Here is a 25,188-nt window from a genome sequence, read left to right on the forward strand (position 1 = left end):
CCATACTATGATACTTTACAACACTACGCACACTTTGTTCAAACAAAAAGCAACAACAGCATACGGGTGTAACAATAAATTGTTTTTTTTATTGTGTGTTAGTCAGTTTGTCACTTTCCTGCTGTTAAGCATCACAGGACAGAGCAGCTCACATTTGTTCTATAGGTGAGAAAGAATGAGATTGATCATAAATAAAAACAGGAACAACATAATTATACTAAGTCTCTGGTAGGTTTATGAATATTTGCATAGTAGTGCACTGGATACAGTTTGTATTATAAAGACATACTGCTTCAATGATTTACTTGGTTTAATGGGACTCACTGTGTTTAATGGTTTATCTGCCCTAAGTCTTGAACTAAATCCATACTGCATGTACTGTACATGCAAACAGTAGGTTTTTTAACTATTATATTTATACTGCTTTAGTCAAACGAGTCATTCTGCTATCTTATTTCCTGGTAGCACACTGTTGTTCTGCCTCTGTTTACATTGCTATGGAAGCAGAAGCTAAAAGTGATTTTTTTTTAACCACTTAAAGGGGGATTTCACTTTCAAACATGTTTGGGGTCATTTTAACGTCTACTCTGGCTTGTGTGAACACCCAGGACAGTTTTTAAGTTGCTTGATTTAGTATTTAGTATGAATAATGAAAAGATTAAATAAAATAAATATTTCAATAAGTATAGGAAGGGGGTGTGTTGGTTAAAATGAATATCAAATATCTAAATACTGAATCAAGCAGTTAAAATTACCCCAAACATGTTTGAAAGTGAAATGTCCCTTTAAGCCCTATTTTGAAAAATAATCAAAAAATGTCGACACATTGTGCGCTTGTAGATCAGCAATTTCTTTTTTACATTTCGCCAATAAGGACATGCCCAAACGATGTAGTATATATGACAATGAGTCACGGTCATCAGTGCAAAATAAACCCTATAGCCCTATAATACGCAATCGTTTCTCCTTCCCAGGGATCAATAGAATCTAATCTTATTTTATCTGACATCTGAGATCAGATATGTTTTCTGTGTGAAAATACAGCTAAAAATAGAATATTTGTGTTGCATCAACCACAAGCCTTAACCTTGAACACAATGCACTCTTTGGTCAAGGGTTTAGAATTCCTATACTAAAACCAGCATTCCCTGAATAAAGACAAAAACTTGCTCCGATATGCAACTGACATCTGAACAGCTTCAACTACTAATTGGATACCCAAAAGGTTTGTATGTATGCAATATATATGTGGATGTAAATACAGGTCTATATAGTACCTTAACAATTTTAAAGGATTCACAACATGACAGTAAAGCATATGGGGTTACTGGGTAACAAGAGAAACTGTTGAGATATTGAGAGTAGAATTTCAAGGACAAGAACATTCAAAAACAGATCTTAGAACCTTAGAACTTATAATATATGTCAACAAAGAAATATGCGAGGAAATTATCTTTCCTTCATTTTAACGGGTCATGGTTTGTACCTTCACATACAAGCCTGAGTTTAGCCTGAGTCATCATAACAGTCAATAATAGTGAATAATTACTGATGAGTATCATTCACACAAATGCAAATGATACTCATATCTGCCTCAAAAGAACAGTTCAATGAGCCTGGAAGTCTCCATTTGCATCGACACGTTTGTTCAAGTCCTCCAGCAAAGCTAAAGCCTGATGCATCACCACCGCACGATGGTGTCACGCGCTGCAAAATAGTCAATCTGCAAGATCAGCTTAAAAGTTTACTTATTAATATTTTTTTCTTTCACACCTTGTGAATTATATTTTCACATCAATACTATATTATGTGTTCAGTGACTATAACCAGATGTAAACTTCCAGGATCATAGAACCGTGAACAGTGCACTTCAATTTCAGAGATGTGAGGTTTGTTTGGGTTCTCCAAGCCCTTGGTGTCTTAATTAAATAAACAATGTGAGGGAGCATTCACTTATTTATTGTGTCCCCAAGTTATGATAATGTATGAAATATGTCATTTTATTCCAAAAGCCAGGGTGTGGCATCAACCTTTATAAATGATTTTGTGACGCTTTATAAAAAAGATTAAATTATACGACGGTGTCACGTGCGCCCAAAAATAGCCCATCTTCAAGCTCACAACGGATCGCGATGCGACGCGCTGTGAACTTGAAGATCGGCTATTTTCCTCGCCGTACGCCGAAGGACAAATCAGGCTATATGTGATGGAGCCGAAGATGAAGCTGAAGAACACTGTTCTTAAAAGGAGGCCCCTGGGAAGGTTTCTGTGATGATCAGGTACCATGATAAGAAGTAAACACGTAAACCATCTTGGTTGGGGTCTGTCATCAAACGCCTCTCTATCTGTGCTGGGGGGGGACAGTGGGTTTTGGGGAGTGGGTGGGGGGGGGGGGGTGTTAGGGGTCATGGGTTATCAGAGTTTGACACCTAACAGTTGCACATCTCCCAGGGCCTCCATCTCTGTGATCCTCCTCAGGTCCTGAACGCGGTGCTTGTAGTCCAGTTGATGAACGCCGTTCACCGCGACCTTAAAACAATGAGCTTCACACAGGATGATCATCTGGAAGGAACACACACGAACACACACACACACACACACACACACACACACACACACACACGTTAATTCCTTTGCTTAGATTTTGTACAAAAAGTGAGAAGTGCATTTCTTCTGTAAACCACGGATACATTGAATGCCGACGTTTCTGAACCAATACACTACATAACAACATTTCTAGATAAAGTTCATGTCGACTCAGCGCGGTCAACTTTGACTTCTAACCCAGGGAGAGCTGGGGATCGAACAGGCAACATTCTGAATTCCAAGCGGTCACTCTACCTCCTGAGCCACTGCCGCCCCAATGTTAGGACTGTGTGTGTGTGTGTGTGTGTGTGTGTGTGTGTGTGTGTGTGTGTGTGTGTGTGTGTGTGTGTGTGTGTGTGTGTGTGTGTGCGTGTGTGTGTGTGTGTGTGTTTTGCAATGACAAAATGAATGTAATAGTAGAATGTAGAAAGATCCCTAACAAACTTAAGTTGTGATGCATGTAGCAGCAAGTAGTTGCCGCTACATGCATCACAATTTAAGTAAAATTTGTGTAATTTAGCTGCAATACAGGAATATTCCACAAGGTAGAGCTCTAACACAAGCAATATTTGGTTCCATTAACATTTTGTACAGGCTGGTAAGTGATAACAATAAAAAGGTATTACTCTGGCTAACACACAGACTGAATGTATAAACATGGTGCTTTAAATTACTAAGTTACACTCCATAATGCTACAAAGGACAGACAACAGAAATGGTTAGCACTAAATTTACAGTAACATTACAACCTGGTGTCCCTATTTTCGGCGTCCACAACTGAGTGGGTAGAGAGGCCGTCTGTCTGGTAATCAGAAGGTCATCGGTTCGCCCAGGGCTGGGGTCAAAGTGTCCCATGAGCAAGACACTTAACCCTTATCTACTCCCCGGGCGCTGTTAATGGCAATTCAATAGAGTACAGAAGTCCTGACGTCACTCATTCATCCCGAGGTTCGTAAAGTCATTTCGCTATGGAGAATAACATTGGGTCATCATAGAATCGTCTCATATAAGAATTGTGGTCCAAAAATAAACGAACTATCTCGGCGATATTGTCAGGGAGGAGGTTCTGTATCGTTTATGATAGTCAGTCACTTATATTTGATACAGTCTGTTTCTGGCGAAAATTTAACTAATTCGGCAGAAGTAACATTATCGTTTTCTCACCGTCAGTTGATGCTTCATATCCATAAGAGTAAAACCGCCGGGGTCATTTGTTTATTTTTGGAACACAGTTCTTATTTAACGCAATATTAAATACGTCTATGGGGATTCAGAATGGGGGTGGAAAACCGCGAACCAGGTAGACAAACCTAGGATGTGTAAATTACGTCAGACTCCGGTGCTCTATAAAAAGCCTTTATTGAATTGAAGAGCCACCTCGACGCAACGCACAGGATTCTTTTTTTTTTTTTACCTTACCTTTCCGGACGTGTGCCTTGTTTTTCTTTTTTTTTTTCTTTTTTTTTTTTGACATTCAACATTGTCACCCTTGTCCAAAAAAGAACCTCGTTTCTTGTTGCCAAAAAGACATACTGCTTTTCTGTCTTTTTTATCAGTCTATTTTACCTCAAAGTATTGGCCCGGTATGAAGGGGAACGTGGAGGCCAGGATGGCCTCCTCTGGGCCCCAGCACTCTGACAGGTAGGAGTTCCTGATAAACTGTGCTGCCTTCAGGCGGGGGTTCAAATGGAGGGCGATGTCTGTACCCCCTCCAACCCTGAGGTTCACACAGAAACTACCACACACACACACACACACACACACACACACACACACAAACACAACAGTGACAAACACGGACAGATAGAAGGAATCATTCAAACACAGGGGTTTAACTTGAAACAATTGCAGCAGAAAACCGGCAAAACAGGACTTGTTTTAACCATTTATGGCCTGAGGCCGATTCTACAAATGCCTTCTAAAATCGGCAGTTCTCACGCTTTCGAAAATGTTCAATAATGTTCAGAGAAATGTTCAGATCTACAAGCTCATGCGCTGTGAGCTTGCACATCTGCTATTTTTGACTAGCCAACCCAAAAATCTAAAATGACACTGATGCTTTCCCGGTTTTAATGGGTTAATTAATAAATCGAGTATTTTAATGCAATGTAACTAGTACATCTGCAGTGGTCGGAGGTCCCTACTCTTACATGGAGACATTTAGACCCTGGTGTCAGTTAGGGCAACTTACTGGTTGACAATTTCAATCTTGAAGCAGATGGAGCACCGGATTGGATACGAGTTGTGAGCGGCCTTTTTGCCATACGAAGAAGTATATAGGGCTTAAAGTTCATCCCCCGAAATGCCTTTTTTTCTATCGATTAGTCACCCCATGGAGACTTGTATTCATGGATTATTATTTTTTTGTCGCCAATAATTTGATGACCGGCAGCGGTTCCGGTAGGAGACACAAAGAGTATCCTTTGTGTCTCCTACCAGAATCAAATTATTGGCTTAGGAATGCAACAAAAACAAAAAAACATCCATGAATTCAAGTCTCCATTGGGTGACTAATCGATAGGAAAACATTTTTTTAGGGTGAACTATCACATTAAGTGTTTAAGAAAATGGAACCCTGGCAGAGACTGGTCTCTATTTTGTGTCAGTGTGTACCTGTGTGGGTAGAGGCTGGTCTCTCCTTTGATGGTGATGGTGTGTCCAACACTCAGCCCCTTGACCAACTGACCTCTGAACGGAAGACTCTGGGAAAACATTGTTTTATTCAGCAGAAAGACATTTAAAACAATAACAGAAAGAACTCTTGTGATTTGTAGACGGATATGACATTAAAAGCCTGTTTGTAGGTTCAGCCCACTGTCTGCTGACTGTTGGGTCATGTGACTCAAGGTTTATGCATTTACCATCAGGTACTCACCAAGTCACCTGACGATGACACCAGGGACTGCAGAAGGAAGGAAGAGAGAAAGAAAGAAATAAGTTAGACATGGGCAGAGGTGGATGAAGTACTTGACCTCAGTACTTGAGTAAGAGTACAGATACTCCTAATCAAATTTACTCCACTACAAGTAAAAAGTAGCTCTGTCAAAACATTACTCAAGTAAGAGTAAAAACGTAATTGCTTTTAAATATACATTAGTATTCAAAAGCACATGGTTTGAAAAATACTTAAAGTACAAGTAAAAGCAGTAATAAAATAATTTTAAAGTAATTTTTATATCAATGAAATGCAGCACTGTTTTCACAATTACTTTATAGGAACGTATAACTCTTGTTTCAGAGAAGTAACTTTCTGAAACCATCTGCACTGATGTGCTTGCTTGTAGAACCACTACGTTATACAAAGCCTGCAGAAACACCTATAAAAACATTGAAATGACTGAGGAACCAGAACTAAATATTTGTTACACCCATACAAGATGTAACAAAGAGGCGAGCGGAGGGGGAAGCCAGAAGCACGGCTAGTGTGAGAGCAGAAGTGTGGCCAATTGCATTTTAGGGAAGAAAAACAAACAGCCAACCTAAAGGCCAAACCGCACCAATGCAACTCTTTCCAACAAAACAGTTTTAAGGTTTGTCTTGGAAATGTACTCAAGTAGGAGTAAAACGTATTTAAAAAAATGTAATACCCAAGTAAAGTACAGATCCTCAGAATCTGTACTTAAGTACAGTACTCAAGTACATTTACTCCATTACTGTCCACCACTGGACATGGGTTGACTGTGGTACACATCTATATCCAGTAAGCTCTGCTTTCCTTCGCATATCTTGAGAACCGTTCATCAAAACGACTTCACACTTGGCGGGTGTTTTCCTGAGGACTCAGGGAAGTGCAGTGTAGAGTGTGAAGTTGATCAGATCAGCGGTTTTCCAGAAGCGCACTTAAAGGTTTAATGTATCAAATGACGGACACGCCATTTGGAACAGGCATTGCACTAGTAGTGTAATCAAACCACTTACATTAGGTTCTGGGGCTTTTGTCCTCATATTGGTTGGAACGGGAGCTGTGCTCTGAGTCTAAACACAGGAGAGAGCAAACAATAACACACACACACACACACTGTAAAGGCTGTGCTCACCAGGCACTACAACTATAAAGATGTTGTTAAAAAACGTTCTAACTCCAGAGTCCACTCCTCAATTATAATGATGATAGTGGTGATGAACAATATAGTTATAGTTTTAGTGCTTGCTTGGCGTGGATTGGCCGTTTAAACCTCTCATCCTCTCCCTTAAGAAAACCTACAAAGAGTCAATTAACTTTAAATTAATAAACCAAAGGGCGCATAATTCTACTGAAGTCAAGTTAAATTACTTTAACCCTAACATTAACACCTTAATGTTCATTTATGAGTTTCATGAATTCCCAACTGTGTAAATTAAAACTTCATGGCTGTTAATGAGAAACTAAACATTCTTCAAAGATGTTGTATTTGTAGATATACTTTTACTGTAAACAATGATATTGTATATTGTAAAATGACATAACTCACAGGGATTGGAATGATACCGATTGCTTCGAGTTTGACCACTCCAGATATGGTCAAAGTGTCGACCCTGTCCAGGTCAAGTCTGTGTTTATATTCCAAAACATGAGCTCCATTCACTGCCACCTTGACACCACAGAGAAAAACTCACTGGTTAAACAGCAGTCTACATCGTCTCCACTGTATGTGCGGTCTTGTGTCTGTACCATGTGTGTACTGTGTTACGTAAGAGCCATTTCAAGTTTGATCGGTGAATATTTCCAACTCAAACGCTAATAAAAAGCAGAATGAAACTGGATTTTCAGTTAACTACTGTTATCTCTCTCTCTCCAAACACGTCGGGAGGAGGGGAGGCTCCACTCGACAATAGAAGCACCATCAACATGTCCACTCGCTGAATGTAAATTCACTGGACAATCACCGCGTCCACTCACACAATAGAGACGTTTTGGGCTCAATCGGACATTACCCGGACCCGGAACTCAAGGGTCCTGCCAGCATAAAGTCTGTTGCATGTCTGATCCTACTGGAATGTTGCATTCAGACATACAGCCCCTCCGTTTAAAGTCTGGATAACGTCCATAATACAGTGCATGTGTGAAAGTGACTTTAGTTCACTGTAATTGAGGGGTGTTGTCTCCGTTCCATGTGTGTCAGTATTAGGGCTGGGGGGCGATAACCGCCAAACCGTTGGGTGATTTCTTTACTGCGGTTCTGAAAAATCCATCCCGCCCCAGGCCTCGTCAGTATGTACTGGGTTAGTTAACTGTATGTGAGGTGTGTTGTCTCTTTACCATGTATGTCCACCTGATTCGGATGCTATCAATGCATTGAATGGGACATTATCACCTTTCATTAGACCATTGAATGGGCGAAGTAGGCGACCTACTTACCTACCCGCGATTTATCAGACCATTCATTGGGTGTTATCAAGACATACTGACCTACCAACGGAGATGACTTAAATAGTTCAGTTTCGGTTTTGGTTGTTTTGGTTTCGGACCATGACGGAGGCGCGCAGTCTCAGGTGAGCTGGAGCGACGCTCGCCTGAGCCTACTCAGCGCCGTTGGAGTTATGTACCGATAGGCACAGAATCGTAAATATTGTTGTGGGGACTGCTCCGCCTCCAAAGTAGGTCAGTAGCTCCTGATTACGCCCAATGAATGGTCTGACAAATCGCGGGTAGGTCCGTGTATCGCCTACTCGTCACCTACTCGCCCATTCAATGGTCTGATAAAACGTGATAATCTCCCATTCAATGCATTGATAGCATTCGAAGCCGGTGGTATGTCAGTTTCCCACATGGAATTTATAACATTGCTGTATACAAAAAAATAGATGATATCAAATTGGTGACTGTTCCGACATCAGATGGATGTAAACGACTGCAGTACATAATGCCATCACGAAAGATGTCTAAAGCAAGAAAGTCGGCAGCAAAAATAAACAAAAGCCTTTCAGCGAGGACATGCAGACCAACCAGCCCAACCACAGCAAAGGAGAGGATGTGATGTCACGCAACTCTTCAACCAACATGGGCATGTTGTGTGTAATTGTGTGTGTTTACAGAATGTATTTCCTGTTGCGAGTGCTTAGTGTGTGTATACTGTATGTCAGTGGGTTGCCTTGCCTGCCTGGGCTCATTAGTGTGAATGTGCACGCAGAGTGTCAGCTTGTGTGTATGTCTTAATATGTGTGTGTGTGCGTGTGTGTCTTAAAGTGTGTGCGTGTCTTAATGTGTGTGCGAAATTATATAAGTATGAAATCAATCTCAATCTCTACCTGTTCTCCCCCATACATTGAAATATGTATTTGCTTTTTTTTTTAATAGCAAATCTCTTACACGCAGCATGATATAACTATGAGAGTTGACTCCCATTGTAAGAATGGAATGCGGAAGTTCTCTTTCTTTCTCAATGAGGAAGTTCCAATGTTTGGAACTACAGGAGGCAACATCCCGCTTTGCGGCGAAATCAAAGCGTGACACAACTGTCTCTTCTACACTCTGGGGGCGCTATTTTTCCTTTTTATTTGACGATGGGTTCCCACTTCCCAGATTGACACTCTGGTTACACCAACATTGATCTTATGAAGCAGTTTTCACATGGATAGATCATCAAAAATAGCCTAAGTGCGTTTCAAAGTCTCTTAGTGCCTTTCCCTTTTGTTTCCTTGTAGAGGCCAGACCACAGTGCAGGGTATAGTTGATAATGTATGCATGCATGTACACATTAGAATTGATACGGCGTGGATCTGTAAGAGGGAAGCGGTCAACAAATGGGTCTGTGAGCCTGTGTGATTGTCCAGAACTAATCTTGCAAAGCGCTGGACCGATCAGTGCCAGATCTCCTGTGCACACTGCCAGAAATCCAAGGATGCATCACATTTTATATTTTCTGAAATATTTTAACTCATTCACAGCCTGAATTATTTCTGGCCGCGTTTGCCCACTGCCAAGATTTTTCATTGAAAAAAAAAAGTACTCAGGAGCCGAGATACAGCATTTTTAAGTTTTAAGTTAACAAGGAAGTGGATGGGAGTCTAGATCTTCGAAAAATCATATCTCCTTGGTCTTTGGGTCAATTTTTTTTTTTAAATGTGTTTTTTCAAAAGTCGTTTTAGTCGTTCTAGGCACGCATGGCTTATGGGACAGAAGTCGTTTTAGTCGTTCTAAGCAGGGAATGAGTTAAATTCAATTTTATAATAAAAGTCAAAGCGCCTCGGATGGGGCTGAAACCTTGTCCAAATACAAAGTAATCTGTCATAGATACGTCATCATAGATACGTCATAGAATCTATAGTTATCTACATAGATAACTTACATCACAGACTGAACGCATGAAGTCTGAGGTCCACGCCGATATTAGATAGGAGTCAGGTTAGACATTAGACCCATCTTGTTTTGGTGAATCTCACTAATTTTGCTGTCCCTGAAAGACCTCTGGGGGTCCCTGGGCCACTCACACTTCACACAACTCTACCACACGCAACGGGGCATGAAAAAGACAGAATTAGAAAACACGACATCCGTTACAACCCCATCACACGTCTTGTGTTCTGCCTGGGGCATGAGGGGCCTATCCTTCAACACGGAAAGAATAACAAGCAGTCCTATGTCAAACAAGGCTTTGTTTGTCCTTGGTTTAATATGCTCCTGTTCTCTCTCACCTTGAAGCTCTGTGTTTGTACGAGGACAACCAACTCGAACGTCGATCCTAGTTTAAAAGGCGTCTGGGACAGGATGTCCTCTTTCCCCCACCGTTCGTTCTGCATCGTGTTACACACGATGCCCGGGGTCCTCTTAAACCTCGGGTTGAAGTGGAACGCTACGTCTGCTCTCGGCTTCACGCTGCTGCCGCACGTAAAGTCGATCTGAAACCTGGAACACAGCATGAGATTAGATGGGATCATACTTGAGTGCTTCTCAACCTTTTGAGAAGTATGCATGATTAATTATAGTTACAGACCTGTAATGATCCTAACTATCAATCTTTTAGCTGGGGACCCATAACGCCCCCTCAAGGCCCCCTTAGGGTCCCTTAACCCCATGTTTAGAACCACTGGTCTACTCTAAACAGAGCAGTAGAGAATAGTAATCTTTGTTAATAGACAGACAGACAGACCTCAATGGCCATTACATCCCAAATACAACTAATGTGTGGCATTTGATCTTTAAAGGGATGGTTCAACCCCAAAATAATTGTTTTTCCATCCATTAGTGATTAGTCACCCCATGGAGACTTGAATTCATGGATTTCTTTTTGTTGCATTCCTAAGCCAATAATTTGATGACCGGAACCGCTGCCTACCGGTCCGCTGGTCATCAAATTATTGGCTTAGGAATGAGGGATAGCTTTTTGAAAAACTATCCCTTTAAAACCAGACACACACACACACACACACACACACACACACACACACACACACACACACACACACACACACACACACACACACACACACACACACACACACACACACACACACACACACACACACACACACACACACACACACACAGAGTAAGCGTCCTGTTTGTATTCTTTCTTCCACAATATTACTGTCATGGTTACCTGTCAGCATTGCTGGGCACAGACCCCTGAATGAGAACCATCTCCCCTGGGAGCAGGCCACCCAGTATGGTCCCAGCAAATGGAACAACCTGTAATGGCATTCACCAGACATGATCGTTCATTCAACATGTATTCATTTTCTCAGGAATACATTGAGGGGTGGTGGACCCTCATTCAAAAAAATAACAAAGAAAAACAAACAAACAAAACAAAAAAAGAAACGACAAAAACAACAAAAAATTCAAAAGAAAATCATGATGAACGATGAAAAACAAGATTTCTAAGAATATGTCAGACATGACTAAAATAACAGGTAACAGGATAGGTGGGCACTATAGGACATCTGGGCACCTCGATGTAAAATTAGCTTTAATATTTGGAAAAGGATTTTAAGTAAAGTAAATATACATAATTAGAACAGGCTTACACATTCGACAACTAAGGTCTAATATTTCTACAATTGCTATAAATTGCTTCAAAATTGTATATCAGGTCATTTTGGGGCATAAACAAGAGGTTGAAGGATAAAATTAAGTCTGATAATGATGTACTGTGCATGTTCACATCATGTACACTTTACATTTCTATTATTATAATCATCATTATTATCATTGTGATGATGATGTACTGTGCATGTCCACATCGTGTATTACTTAGCCCTGATACATGACTGTCATACAAGCGTCATGTGAACCATGGCTATGTATTACTCTACATTAGCATTTTTCAAATATTGTATTTTTTAACATTTTGGACAAAATAGCCAGGACATCAGGAAGACTTGGTACGGTACATTAGGGCCCATGCACTCCATTAGAAGTTAGTGTTTTTGTTTTTAATCTACTGACGTTCATCGTTATGAAGTTTTAGGGCAACAGAAGACTTATTAAAGGTCAACTTTCAAACAGAGGAAGACTGTCGAGGCTCTTGGCAGAAGAACTAAACACAACTTCACTGTTTGATCAACAAGCTCCTGCTACGCCATTGATTTAGCCAAAGCTCATGATGACTGTCTGCTAACCACAAATGTTACCTAGTGACCAACTATCCTTGTTATTAATGGTCTGGGAAAAGTACAAACGTAACCGATTACTAATCTCAACGTCAACATATAAAGAAAGACATCTCACCGGGTTTAGGAACGTCTGCCTCGGGGTTGTAATGGACATGTTTATTATTGTTTCATTAGATGACAACAGAGAACACTGTCTGTCGCTGATCTGACGCTCCGACACTAGTCTCGCGTTACCAGACTGTTGCCTCCCACAATTTACAAATGTTTCCGACATACAGTCTGGGACTCGGAAGCTCTGATCATGTGTAAGGGGAAAGCGGATGCCCCTCCCCTACCCACGTCCGTTTCAGCATTGTGCAGTGGCGCAAATGAGTCCGACTGGAATCAACGAATCTCATAAATATCGTTTATGTCTACTAGTGTCTTCTTTCACAGTTTTTTCGGCGTTAATTCCATGATACCTTTCTCAGTTTTCTGTGATAAACAATCCTCGCACAAATAACATGAATCTACCGCTCCTATGACTATGCTTCCGCCTCGGTTCTGTTTCCACTAGGACTACAGGTCCGCGGGCACCGCGTCGTGATTGGTCGAATGTTTTTCCGGTCTGAACAACTTCCGTTACACAGCTTTCGGGAAGTGTAGTCCCAGACTCTATTTTAGCATTCAGAGATTGTGGAATAGTTGTCTGGTGACGCGAGACTACTCCGACACAAAAAAAAGAAAACTTGGCATCTGTTTACTTCCGTCTACGTAAGCAGCACGGTCGAGAATGACAAGGATGAGCCAATTGCTCATTGTACGGAGGGAAACCAGGAAGTGGAAGTTAAATGTACTGTTTGGCTTCAATAATAGTGAGAAAAACGAGGTATACACAATGTATTTGATCATTATTCTAGCTAAATTTCATCCTGCCCGCGGACCCCCATTTCAAAAGATATGCCAGGGACCCCCATAAGAGAAGATTTGTTACGGCTCTAGCAGTGATTCTCAACCATTTTAATTTCAAGGACCCCCAGTTTGACATGCATTAGGGCTACAGACCCCCATTTAATGGCATTTCTATCACTTGGACGACAATTTATATGTAAAATCAATGTCAATTTAACTCTGAGAGTGTACAAATGGAACCAAATGGACCCGAGAGTTACAGACCCATAGGGTCCATTTGGTGCCTAATCTATCATTTGACTGGGGACCCCCTGGAACTCCCTCAAGGACCCCTGGGGGTCCCCGGACCCCACTTTGAGAACCAATGGGTTAGAAAATGTAAACAAATGTGTCGACGTTCTCGTCTCGTCCTTGTGATAAGGCCCGTCCTTTTAATGTGTCATGTGTGAGACCAATAAACCAATAAACTCGCTTAATTAAATCCCCACCCACCCTACAGATTTCACCTTTCTACAAACCAAAGCATACATGTACAAATGGTTGCTATTTTTGACGTTTGGACCCACAAAAATGTACAGGACAGGTGTTTACAGCTGATTGGACTGAACAGAAAACAAAATACATCTAACGTGAATGAATTGAAGAGGAATCAAGCCAACATCAAAATGTTTGGACAAAGTGGATAAAGAGTCTCAACTAGACCATTGGTTCTCAAAGTGGCGTCCGGGGACCCCCAGGGGTCCTTGAGGAAGTTCCAGGGGGTCCCCAGCTAAATGATAGATTAGGCACTAAATGGACTATGGGTCTGTAACTCTGAGTGTCCAAATGGAAGGGTCTTTTTGGTTCCATTTGGACACTCAGAGTTAAATTGACATACATTTTTTTACAATATAAATTGCGGTACCAGTGATATAAATGCCATTAAATGGGGGTCCGTAGGCCTAATGCATGTCAAACTGGGGGTCCTTGAAATTAAAATGGTTGAGAATCACTGCTAGAGCCGTAAAAAAATCTTATGGGGGTCCCTGGCATATCTTTTGAAGTGGGTCCGCGGGCTAATAAGTGTCAATTTGGGGGTCCTTGACATGAAAAGGTTTGAGAACCACTGAACTAGAGTGACTATGCCTGTATTTTTATGCATACAGAACACTTCCCCCTAGTGGAGGATTGCTCAAACCTTTTCAGCAATGACCCAGTGCAGCTACAGTACAGCATGAGAACATTTCCCCAAGCAACTATATTTTAATTAAAACACTTTTGATAGTTGTGGAATGTCTGAAGTTCACTACTAGGCGTATGTGGTTTGATGTGTGGTCTGTACTGGCAAACAAACATTTATACCAGCAACTCCACTACGAAGGTTGTCATTACTGTTATAGCATTACTGAAAGTCCTGTTTCACCTCATTTGAGAAGGACAGCGCCATGGTGCTCAAATTGTTTGCTGTCACTGTAGAAGTGCTCTTAATTTCACCTTAAAAATCCTTCTCTGAAGGCGTTGCTTCATTGTGAATTAGCGTCTCACTGAAGCAGTTGATTTGTTGGGGCAGTTAAAGCTAGGTTAGTTATTGGAATAATGTAGGTTGATCTTGTCATTTTGAGAGGAAACTGCCTTTACAGCAAGTCCACTGATTAACTAATGCCGAAACAGAACACTGCCTTGCCATATGCTGTGTATAAGGTTATATACTAACGGTCTCAAGGGCCCCTATTTTTACACAGTAGACAAGCACAAAAAGTTGACTAGTCTACATTGTCAGTGGTTTAGTGCACCAAGAAAAACATGACATACAGTAATTATCCAAAGAGCTCCAAAGAGTCAACTTTAATGACAAAATAACTGTACAAGTCAACACAACTAAAATACATAGGACAGACTACATTTAAAAAAGAAAAGTACTGCATACATACAAGCGCCAAAGTAGCTTAAAATTACTATACAAACCAAACAATAAAACCAGGGCTGCAGTGCCGTTAAAGCAGTTTACACAGTGAACCAAATGTTGTCCGTGCAAGAAAGACATGGAGGTATATAAAAATATAATTTAGTATGAAAGTCTTCCAGTGAAATTGGCTAGTGGATGCTCGAACCCAGTGACTATAGCAGTTACACTGAATGTTTTACACGTTAACCTGACTCGTGTTCGCATTGTTAAGACAAATAACCAAAATCCAGACAAAAATGGCAAACGCATCACCCGATGAAATCTATGAGGTCAAAATGAGAGTGTAGAGGAAGAAGTTCCAGAATGATCACTATGGAACAGTCTTTCAAGTGTCCGTAATATGTCCATGTCCACAGCAGGAAGCTTAGAAGTCAGCATCCAGTCTGAAAGTGTTGTCTACGGTACCGGACATGACTCCCATCCTCTGGTACTCTCCCACCCGTTTCTCAAAGAAGTTGGTCTTTCCCTCCAGTGAGATGTTCTCCATGAAGTCAAAGGGGTTCTCCACTTTGTAGAGCTACAGGACAAACCCAAAAACACATGTCTTAATGATTTAGCTACCAATAAATATCATGCACACAGCTTACAAACAACAAACATTTGCTTTATCCGAGTTGTTGCCGCAATGAAAAATTTGCACAGAACAGAAGTGTGTGCAGATTACTTAATGACCAAGTAATGTTAAGCGGGTGAGCTCAGTCAGGCGTCTATATCATGCCGGTACGTCTCTGCCAGTAGACTACATGCCCACAGAGCAGAGGGTGTACCGACACTCAGCCCCCATCATACGGCTGAGGTCCGTACCCCTGCGCCACTCATCATTGCAAACCCCCCGTTTAACAGTGACAGGTGCTACCCTCATCCACATAACTGTTAATATCTATACGTTGATTTTGGCCGTCTGTTACATTGCTGTGGCCAACATGCATGTTATTTTACACATGTCACATTGCATACCAGCCTAGTCATTCAAAGTTGTTGCACCTATCAGACTACATAAATAATCCCAAAATCACACTGAATGAGCTAATAGACAACGGTGCTACCCTGAATCAGCTAAATATGGGACGCCTTACCTTGTCAAAGCCCAGTTCCAGCATCAGCCTGTCTGCCACAAACTCAATGTACACCTTCATCATGTCACAATTCATACCGATCAGCTTCACTGGCAGCGCCTCAGTCAGGAACTCCTGGACAGAGAGGAAAGTTAGATCATTGCGGAAGGCTCAGAACACAAACTGTAAAAAATGTAACACCTCAAGGACAATCACAATTGAACCCACCTGCTCAATAGCCACAGCATTCTTGATGATCTGTGTGACCCTCTCCTTAGAAGGCTTGTTCACCAGGTGTTTGAACATCAGACACGCAAAGTCACAGTGTAGACCCTGGAATCGAAGAGAAAGCATGGAATATAGGTCAACCAACTGTACACTTGAAATTAGATAGAGTATTGAATGTCAGTACTTTGCATTGAAAATTGGTGCTGTAATAATCCAACTTGAAACAAGCATGTCCAGTCGGATTATGAACTGACTGAAGGATAGATCCATACCTCGTCCCTGCTGATGAGCTCGTTAGAGAAGGTGAGGCCGGGCATCAACCCCCTCTTCTTCAGCCAGAAAATGGCAGCGAAGGAACCAGAAAAGAAGATCCCTTCAACAGCAGCGAATGCCACCACACGCTCTCCTAGAATGACAAAACATTTCGTTAACAAGTGCTGTGCTAGCGGCAAGTTGTCCAAACATGTCGTTGGGAGGGTACAATTTTAAAGTCCCTTGCAGGAAGTGAATCAGCATCCTACCGAAAGCAGCGTCCTTGTTCCCGATCCAGTTGAGCGCCCAGTCTGCCTTCTTCTTTACGCACTCCATTGTCTCGACGGCGTTGAACAGATAATCCCTCTCCGTCGAGTCCTTGATGTACGTGTCGATGAGCAAGCTGTACATCTCTGAGTGGATGTTCTCCATGGCGATCTGGAAACCATAGAAACACCTGGCCTCCGTCACCTGTACTTCCTGGGTGAAGCGCTCCACCTAGTGGCCGGCGAGGGGAAATAACAAGCCACAATTAAATAACTGGAGCGGTGCTGGTTACAGAAGGACTGAACAACTAGGAAAGACAAATGGTCAATATTTATCATGCAGATCACATGGTTGCAATTAGTCAAATCATAAAGGTTATAAAATGTAGTAGCAAAAATAAAGTAAATAAAGCAGATCTACAAGCTCACAGCCCAATACATTGCAAACTTGTAGACACTGACGAAGACTGGATATCCGAAATGTTTGTTCTTTTCTAAGGCATATGGAGAAATACAAATCGGACTAATCTCCGGTCGCCAAATGTTTGTTTTAAGACTACAACGCAAGTCAGAGCACGGTGGTAACACACACAAAAAAAAAATGTAATCGAGCTTGTAGATGCGCCATTTGCCAATTTGTGCACAAGTACCGAACTAAATATGAAGAAATTAAGCGACATTTGCCAAGATAGGCAATTGCACTTTTCAAATGACAGACTACATGAGGTTGGTGCGCTCAGTCAGGCGTCTATATCATGCCGGTACGTCTCTGCCAGTAGACTACATGCCCACAGGGCAGAGCGTGTACCGACACTCAGCCCCCATCATACGGCTGAGGTCCGTACCCCTGCGCCACTCATCATTGCAAACCCCGCTTATTAGCAACAGATGCTATCCTAATCCTGTAAAGTTAATAACCACACATGGAGATTTTTCATTTGTGCGAGTGAAGTCTGGTGTGGCATTATATTACATTTGCAAAGACTGTCCAGTGGCCGTTTAGGGGACTGTGAGTGGACCATTAAGTAACTGTCCCAGATTTAACTAAACGTAAATCGAATCTGTAATCCTGGACGGTCTGTATTATTCAGTGTAAAAAAATGTTTTATATACTCACTCATACATGTACAGTGACATGTTGGTGTGCGCAGTGTATGAGAAGTGAATAATGGAACTGGGGCTACAACTATCAGAAGGTAAAGCTCACCAGGTTCTCGTTGACAATGCCGTCACTAGCTGCAAAGAAGGCCAGGACGTGAGAGATGAAGTATCGCTCCTCGTCCTTCAGGGACTCCCAGTGCTGCCCGTCCTTGGAGAGGTCAACCTGAAACAGACAACAGCATTAACATCTACTGTAGAGCACCATCAATACTACATGCTGGTTTCTCATTAATCATATCATACCAGTGGTTCATGTTTTCACATGACAAGGACCACTGACATACATTGCACTTTGTTTTATCTACAAAGCCTTACTAAAGAAATGGCCTAATTACAACCTATTAGAACATAAGTTTGCCATCACCATACCTTTTCACAAGATTACTTGGTTTTAAACATTCCCACTGTTAATTCTGAGCCGGTTAAGACTGGCTTTTAAATCATTACTGTGCTCCTCACATGTGGAACTCTTTGAAATGTGTGTCATCTTGTTTTGTTAAAATTGTAGGCTACATTTACTGCAATCAGGGAATCAGTCAAATAAGAACTTGCTCTCAATTGACCTTCCTGAATAAAATGAAGATCCTCACCTCCTCAGCTGTCCAGAAAGAGGCCTCAGCCTTCTTGTACATCTGCCAGATGTCATGGTACTGGATGGGGAAGATGACAAAGCGTCTTGGGTTCTCTTTAAGAAGAGGCTCGTCTTCCATGGACTTCTTTGCTGCTTTGGGCTTGACCTTAAAAGTAAAATAAAAAGTAATTAGTTACATAACACTGGGATCATGACAAATTGTCGCGCACACCAAATAAATATCACAAATTAATACTTTTCATGTGACAGGGACTACATGGTGTAAAGAGGGTGGGCTCAGTCAGGCGTCTATATCATGCCGGTACGTCTCTGCCAGTAGACTACATGCCCACAGGGCAGAGGGTGTACCGACACTCAGCCCCCATCATACGGCTGAGGTCCGTACCCCTGCGCCACTCATCATTGCACACCCTGCTTATTAGCAACAGATGCTATCATAATCTACATAAGGTTATCCACAGAAATTCTCAATTTGAGAGATGAATTCTGGTGTGCTGTGGTATAATCACATTTGCAAAGACTGTCTAGTGGCTGTTTAGCAGGGACAGAGGGCCATTAAGCAACTGTCCCAGAATTAGCCAAAAGTAAATGTAATCCTGGACAGTCTGTATATTCATTGGGTAAAAATATTGTCTTTTATACACTCATACATGTACAGTGAAATGTTGCATCAGACTCCAGACAGTTGAACAGTGTCTAGCATATGGTCCAAAATATAATAAAAGTAGATTATAAAATGAACATGGTACTGGCAGCAATAAGTGTAAGACATAAGTGCAAAAATAAAAGCTATACAAGACATAAGTGCAGCAATAAAAGCTATACATTGAGTGACCATAGACTAGGATATAATGTACACAAACTGCACCCCCCATAGGGCAGGATGAATGAAAAACTAGGCCAGAGTTCAGTAGGCCATTTAGTTAATGCTGATCAGCAGATTCTCAAAAATAACAAATCCATAATGAAAATCGGGTTATTCTACTTCAACTGTAGTGTGCATACACAACTTAAAACTGCTGTATGCACCGTTGTCTTTTGTTGCATAGTCTTTGTTGGCGCGGCTGGCGCCATAAGTCTAAATTAGGCGCCACGTTATCACAAAAGCCCACCAAATATCAAAAAGATGTAACGTGGGGGAAACGTCAATATATTATGTTGTATCATATAAACATTGCAATAAATGTTAAAAGACAGACTCACCTCGGTATTGTCGAAGATTTTACGCGCGGTTTTGGACGCAAGGATTCGGGTGGAGTTCAGGCTTGGCGGCTAAAAACATAATGCAAGATCACAATCAATCACAGATCAAATAAGTCATTCATTTTAAATCATTTAACTTTGAGAGTTGTCAGATAGACAAATTGAACCAAATGGCCCCTTATGGGTCTGCAACTCTGAGAGTGTACAAATGGAACCAAATGGACCCTAACAGGTCCATTTGTACACTCAAGAGTTAAATTAACATTGATTTACAATATAAATTGCGGTCCAAGTGATAGAAATGCCATTAAATGGGGGTCTGTAGCCCTAATGCATGTCAAACTGGGGGTCCTTGAAATTACAATGATTGAGAATCACTGCTAGAGCCGTAAAAAATCTTCTGCCCTGAGGCATATCTTTTCAAATGGGGGTCCGCGGGCTAATAAGTGTCAATTTGGGGGTCCTTGACATGAAAAAGTTTGAGAACCACTGATTTGAAGAACCGTAAATCTGCTCTCTTACCGTGTTTTCTTTGTTCACTTTCAGAGACATCTCGCCGATCTGGGAAGTCATGGCGTTTTCGTTCTTTACAGAGAGAGGGGAGCGAGCTTCCTGCATCATGGTGTTTATAAAGCACTTTTAGGTAGAAACAAGACGGTAGAAATAAGTTAAGTTAGGCAATTAAAAGGATAAACTAGTGCAAATAAAATAAAAGCTACTCTATTAATTACAAGGCGGCACAGGCGAGCACAAAAGACACTGAACGATTATCGCCAACTGTTCAGTCCTGTTTTATTCGAACTTTAGCGGCAGCTGTTCCAGCCTCGACCAATGAGAGCGCGCCTTGTAGGAGGGATTTAAGTTTCGTGCCGGCTGGGAGCCAATCGCATGAGTTAGCTATAAACCCCCGGACATGACGTAGAAGGAGACGAGCCAATCAGGGCGCGGTCCGCGCGGTCACGTGCCCACTGACAATTATTGCGGGAGATTTTTAAACGCTTTTGTTTCACAGACTTTAGTTTAGTGTCGCGTCAGTTTGAGTTCAGTGTTGCCATGTCTGCTTATTATAAGCAACTTTGGATTCGTTTTTCTGTGAAGTTGCTTGCAGGGGTGCAATGCTCAGTGGACGCGGTTGCACGCCGTGCAACCACTTATTTGGCCAGGGGGACGTGCAGGCACACGCATAGATTTAAAACTACTTTAAATTCACACTTCATCAAAGTTTACAAAGGCTCCCAACTCACGCGGTACATTAACATAGGAATTAGCCTATATGCATATCAATTGTCCATTGTGTGACCTGTACTGTAGGTGTTAAGCGACGTGCGCGTCACGTCATTAAAATAGAGAGTGCAACCACTTCTCAAATGAGCATAGCATCACTGGTTGCTTGTAAATATTGGTTAGTTAGTTGCGGGTTGCGTTTTTTTTGGCTTGTTTCTAAAGTTTAGTTGCTTATTTAGCGAAGGCTTGTTTCCAAAAAATATAATTATTATTTAAACCAGTGGTTCTCAAATATTTTCATGAAAGTAGCCTTAGATCAAGACAGTCATAGATGTATTTTTTCTGGATTCTAAGGCTATCATGACATTTAAAGTGTCTTGTGGCAGGGAGCATTTGTGTTTTTGAAAATGCAGATGTTTTTGAAAATGGCAGATCTACGCGTTGTGAGCTTGTATATCGGCTATTTCAAAATAACCACTGTGCTTCTTTTTGGCTTGTTTTCATAGAACTAGTTGCTTATTTCTCTCGCAATATCTGGCAACACCGGGTGAGTTGTATAATGTAACGTATAACGAAGTTTACACAACATAATCCAGGAACAGAACGTTATAAAACCTTATAAAACCCGCGTTTATGAAAACGTTTTCATTTGAACAAGAAAATATTTCATCATCATCATAACCTTTACTTCAGCTCGGAGTACAGTTGAGGGGCAGGCCCTCATTTTCAATGTAACCGAGATATATTATTATAGAAAAGAAAAAAGATGACTTTAGATCATAGATATGTTCAACTACATAGAAACTATGTGTCAATATATATGATCTAATCCAGTGGTTCTCAAAGTGGGGTCCAGGCTGGCAGGCTCCATGTTTCCTTTGTTTGGGGTTCTAAATAGACCCTTACAGGTCTCTAGTCTGAGAGTATACAATACAAATGTACCAATAAGGGTCCGTCTGGTTAAACGGACTGTCTGCATTTATATGGATTTCTAATCATGGGTTACTTTGATTTCACAACATGGGACAATTTTAAACTATAAGTTAATCATGAACACAAATGACTCACATTAGTACATATTTCACATATTCATTCAATACATTAAACAACACTGGAGACGCTATTCACAGCTATTATTGATGATCAGAATCAACCAGGCCTATTTTGGATACACTACACACCAGTTATAATATGGAGATGTATGTTGGACTTCCTTGTTAGTATTTTATGCATGTTATACACACAGCTGTACGATACACAGCTGTTTGCTTGTCCAAACGTTAAGAATGTTATTTACCGTAGATAGCATGTTGGGCTAGTTATTTGCTGTGAGTACACAAGCCCACAATGGAAATAAGCCCCAATGTACTATTTGCAAACTGTTAAGAAAGTATAATTCAATCAATCAAAGTTTAGACAGATGATGCTAGGTTTGTTTGAGGTTTATGTCGTATCCTAGATTCCTAGGAACTTTGAAACACAATTGTTTTCTTTGCATTCCATTTACATGATCATTTACTGTTATATCGGCTTCATGACATTTACTCAGAGTCTGATCTTGCGTCAGCTAAAGGCCTGTGTTGTAATAGTAGAATTCATGATCATTGGGAGACGTAGAGGGAGCATTAATTGTTTCTAATGTTCAAATGATCTCCATAAAGCAGCAGCTAGTTTAAAACAAACGAATATGCTTAGTGGCTGATGTAATCATACATATTGACAGTCATTTCAACACCAGTGTGTGTTGTTAAACAAACAGGAAGCATCCATCAACAAAGCAGTTTTTAGAACAATACCATTTATGGGTCTTGTTTCCCGCCAGCGCGCTTTCTCTTATTGTGTACATTGCGGCCGCAGTTTAGCGGCAACATTCCGGACACGTGGGTCAAATATTCAGACCAAAGCATCACCGAGCAACCGTTTATGCATCTGATGTAACATTATGATCGATTATATATGAACGCCTTTTATGATCCACATAACCGCAGGATGAACGAACAATAAGCTTAGCTCTTGTGCCTTTGCCGACCAAAACCTCCCGTAATATCGATGTATAATCAGCTCAAATTACAAAGTAACTATGTATTTCCATCTGTTGTTTGCTATTTTAATGGGGAAACGTACTTCTATCCAGCAGAAATACTACACATTATCGACAACATTTCCCTTTAAACGCCTTTCTCTGATCTGAGCTAGCTACTGCAGAAAGAAGGGATCAGCTGTTTCCGCCTCGCAACAACAACAAAGGCTCTGATTGGCTGAAAGAAAAGACAACAAGAGAGTGTGAGAAGGTGCTCTTTACATAAAGAAGCAACCACTGACCAGACACACTGCCACCCACCTAGTGTGGATGGAGCTATAGACTTGGAAAAGGGACTTACTTGCGTTTTCAAACACTTTGGGCAAGATTGTCAAAAAATGTTCCAAAATGATCAAGTTTTCTTTAAAAATTCAAAGATAGCCTGTAGATTGTTATTTTTGAGGGGGAAAAATAAAGAAAAATAAACATGTTTAAAGCATAAAATAGGGCTTAAGTGGTTAACCTGGTTTAGATAGCATGTTATGTAGACTGATGCCAGATTCATGTGTAGACCAGGTATCCTAGTCATAGTGTGTATAGTTTCAATGTACAGATTATGATTTTGAATATGTATTATACTGTTTAGACTGATGATAGGTTCTTGGTTTACCTATGATCCAAGATTACTATTTCTATGCATTTTACTGTATTACATCTTACTGTAAATCACTCTGGATTAAGAGCTGTCTGCTAAATGCTTAAACTATTGCTCACATTATTTTTGTCTAGAATGAGAATCAGCTTTACAGTCACATCACAGATTTACATGTGTAAAGAAGTGTGTGAAATTATTTTCTTTGTGCACGCTCCATCAATTTGTAGTTTCCACAAGGAGAGACTGAAATTGGACGACTAGAGCTTGTCTGTGTGTGTTAACTTCACAAATACAAATAAATGGGTTCAAAACCAGTGGTGTAAAGTAACTAAGTACATTTACTCACACTTTTCTATTTTCAGTACTTTTACTACTACTCCACTACATCTCAGAGGCAAATATTGTACTTTTTACTCCACTACAATTTTTTTTATTTTACTTGTAACAGAGTATTTCTACATGGTGGGATTGATACTTTTACTCAAGTAAATATGTGAGCAGTACTTCTTCCATCACTGCTGCTGGTAAGCAAATAAAAAGAATAGACTCAATCCAAAGCCATGTTTCCAAATTGCATCGCAGTGCCCTGACGGTTTGAAACCACTCTGTGTCGCTGCTGCGCTTCATTGGAGTTACATCGCAGCTTCCAGTCAGTGTTGCCAGATTATGCAAGAGAAATATGTAACCAGTTCTATGAATACAAGCCCAAAAGAAGCGACTAGGCCACATGAGAACTGTACATTTATATACATTGGCGATACATTGTGAGCTTGTAGATCTGCTATTTTCAAAAAAATATTGGGAAAAAAGTGTGGATTATTTTTGAAACATTCTAACACAAATAGGCTACATATTAATTTGGGGGTCCATGACATGGTTAGTAACAATTAACAAACCACTGGTTTAATTAATAATTTCCTGTGCTTTTTATTTTGCAAACTGCTAATAAAGTATTCAATCAATCAATCAATTGGAAGCAAGCCTAAATAATCAACTACACTTTAGAAATAAGCCCAAAACTAAACACCGACAACCCGCAACTAATAATATTTACGAGCAACTTTACAGAAAAACAAGCCCAAAATCGCTTACACTAAGCGGACATGGCAACCCTACTCCCAGTATTTTATCTATTTATTTATTTTCTGTGGTTGAATGTCGGTCAGTAAGGCAAAGGGGCGGTACCACTCACCCAGTGACGTCACACACACACACGAGCCCGGCTCTTACGTCGTTGTCTTCCATTGGTCACACCCCCTCGACGCCGACACGTGATTGGAGGAGCGTTGTTACCGGGGAGACCGCTCAGATGGTTGGGGGTGGGGTGGGGAGGGGGCATTGAGTACAGACAGTGTTGCCATGTCCGCTTATTATAAGCGACTTTGAACGTGTTTCTTTGTAAAGTCGCTTGTAAATTGGTAGTTGCGGGTTACGTTTTTTTGGGGCTTGTTTCTAAAGTGTAGTTGCTCAATTGGGCTTGTTTTCAAATGTAATTATTATTATTTAAACCAGTGGTTCTCAAATATTTCCATGTCATCATGACCCCAGTCCCTAACCCCCAGCTAACTACCCCATA

The 25,188-nt window shown here is 40.9% G+C and overlaps 2 protein-coding genes across 3 annotated transcripts; both read right to left on the bottom strand.

The window, feature by feature from the left end:
- Nucleotides 1–79: 79 nt before the first annotated feature.
- On the bottom strand, nucleotides 80–12,366 carry lgals8a (galectin 8a). The gene is made up of 9 exons (XM_084082890.1): nucleotides 12,236–12,366; nucleotides 11,106–11,194; nucleotides 10,201–10,411; nucleotides 7,038–7,157; nucleotides 6,505–6,561; nucleotides 5,462–5,488; nucleotides 5,200–5,288; nucleotides 4,153–4,321; nucleotides 80–2,562 (listed from the first exon to the last, which is right to left on the bottom strand). Exons 1-9 carry the CDS (start codon nucleotides 12,272–12,274, stop codon nucleotides 2,416–2,418), a joined length of 948 nt encoding a protein of 315 aa, XP_083939016.1. The 5' UTR covers nucleotides 12,275–12,366; the 3' UTR covers nucleotides 80–2,415.
- A 2,438-nt stretch (nucleotides 12,367–14,804) lies between these two features.
- On the bottom strand, nucleotides 14,805–23,078 carry rrm2 (ribonucleotide reductase M2 polypeptide). 2 transcript variants are annotated; one of them, XM_084082695.1, is made up of 10 exons: nucleotides 23,062–23,078; nucleotides 20,236–20,349; nucleotides 19,714–19,782; nucleotides 18,509–18,655; nucleotides 17,965–18,081; nucleotides 16,761–16,989; nucleotides 16,512–16,645; nucleotides 16,240–16,344; nucleotides 16,033–16,146; nucleotides 14,805–15,473 (listed from the first exon to the last, which is right to left on the bottom strand). In XM_084082695.1, exons 2-10 carry the CDS (start codon nucleotides 20,332–20,334, stop codon nucleotides 15,321–15,323), a joined length of 1,167 nt encoding a protein of 388 aa, XP_083938821.1. In that variant the 5' UTR covers nucleotides 20,335–20,349; nucleotides 23,062–23,078; the 3' UTR covers nucleotides 14,805–15,320. The 2 variants fall into 2 exon arrangements, with proteins under 2 accessions (XP_083938821.1, XP_083938820.1); XM_084082694.1 differs by lacking the exon at nucleotides 23,062–23,078 and adding an exon at nucleotides 22,734–23,037.
- Nucleotides 23,079–25,188: the final 2,110 nt, after the last annotated feature.

Source organism: Gymnoscopelus microlampas (assembly GCF_963454915.1).
Source record: "Gymnoscopelus microlampas genome assembly, chromosome: 16".
Lineage (NCBI taxonomy): Eukaryota > Metazoa > Chordata > Actinopteri > Myctophiformes > Myctophidae > Gymnoscopelus > Gymnoscopelus microlampas.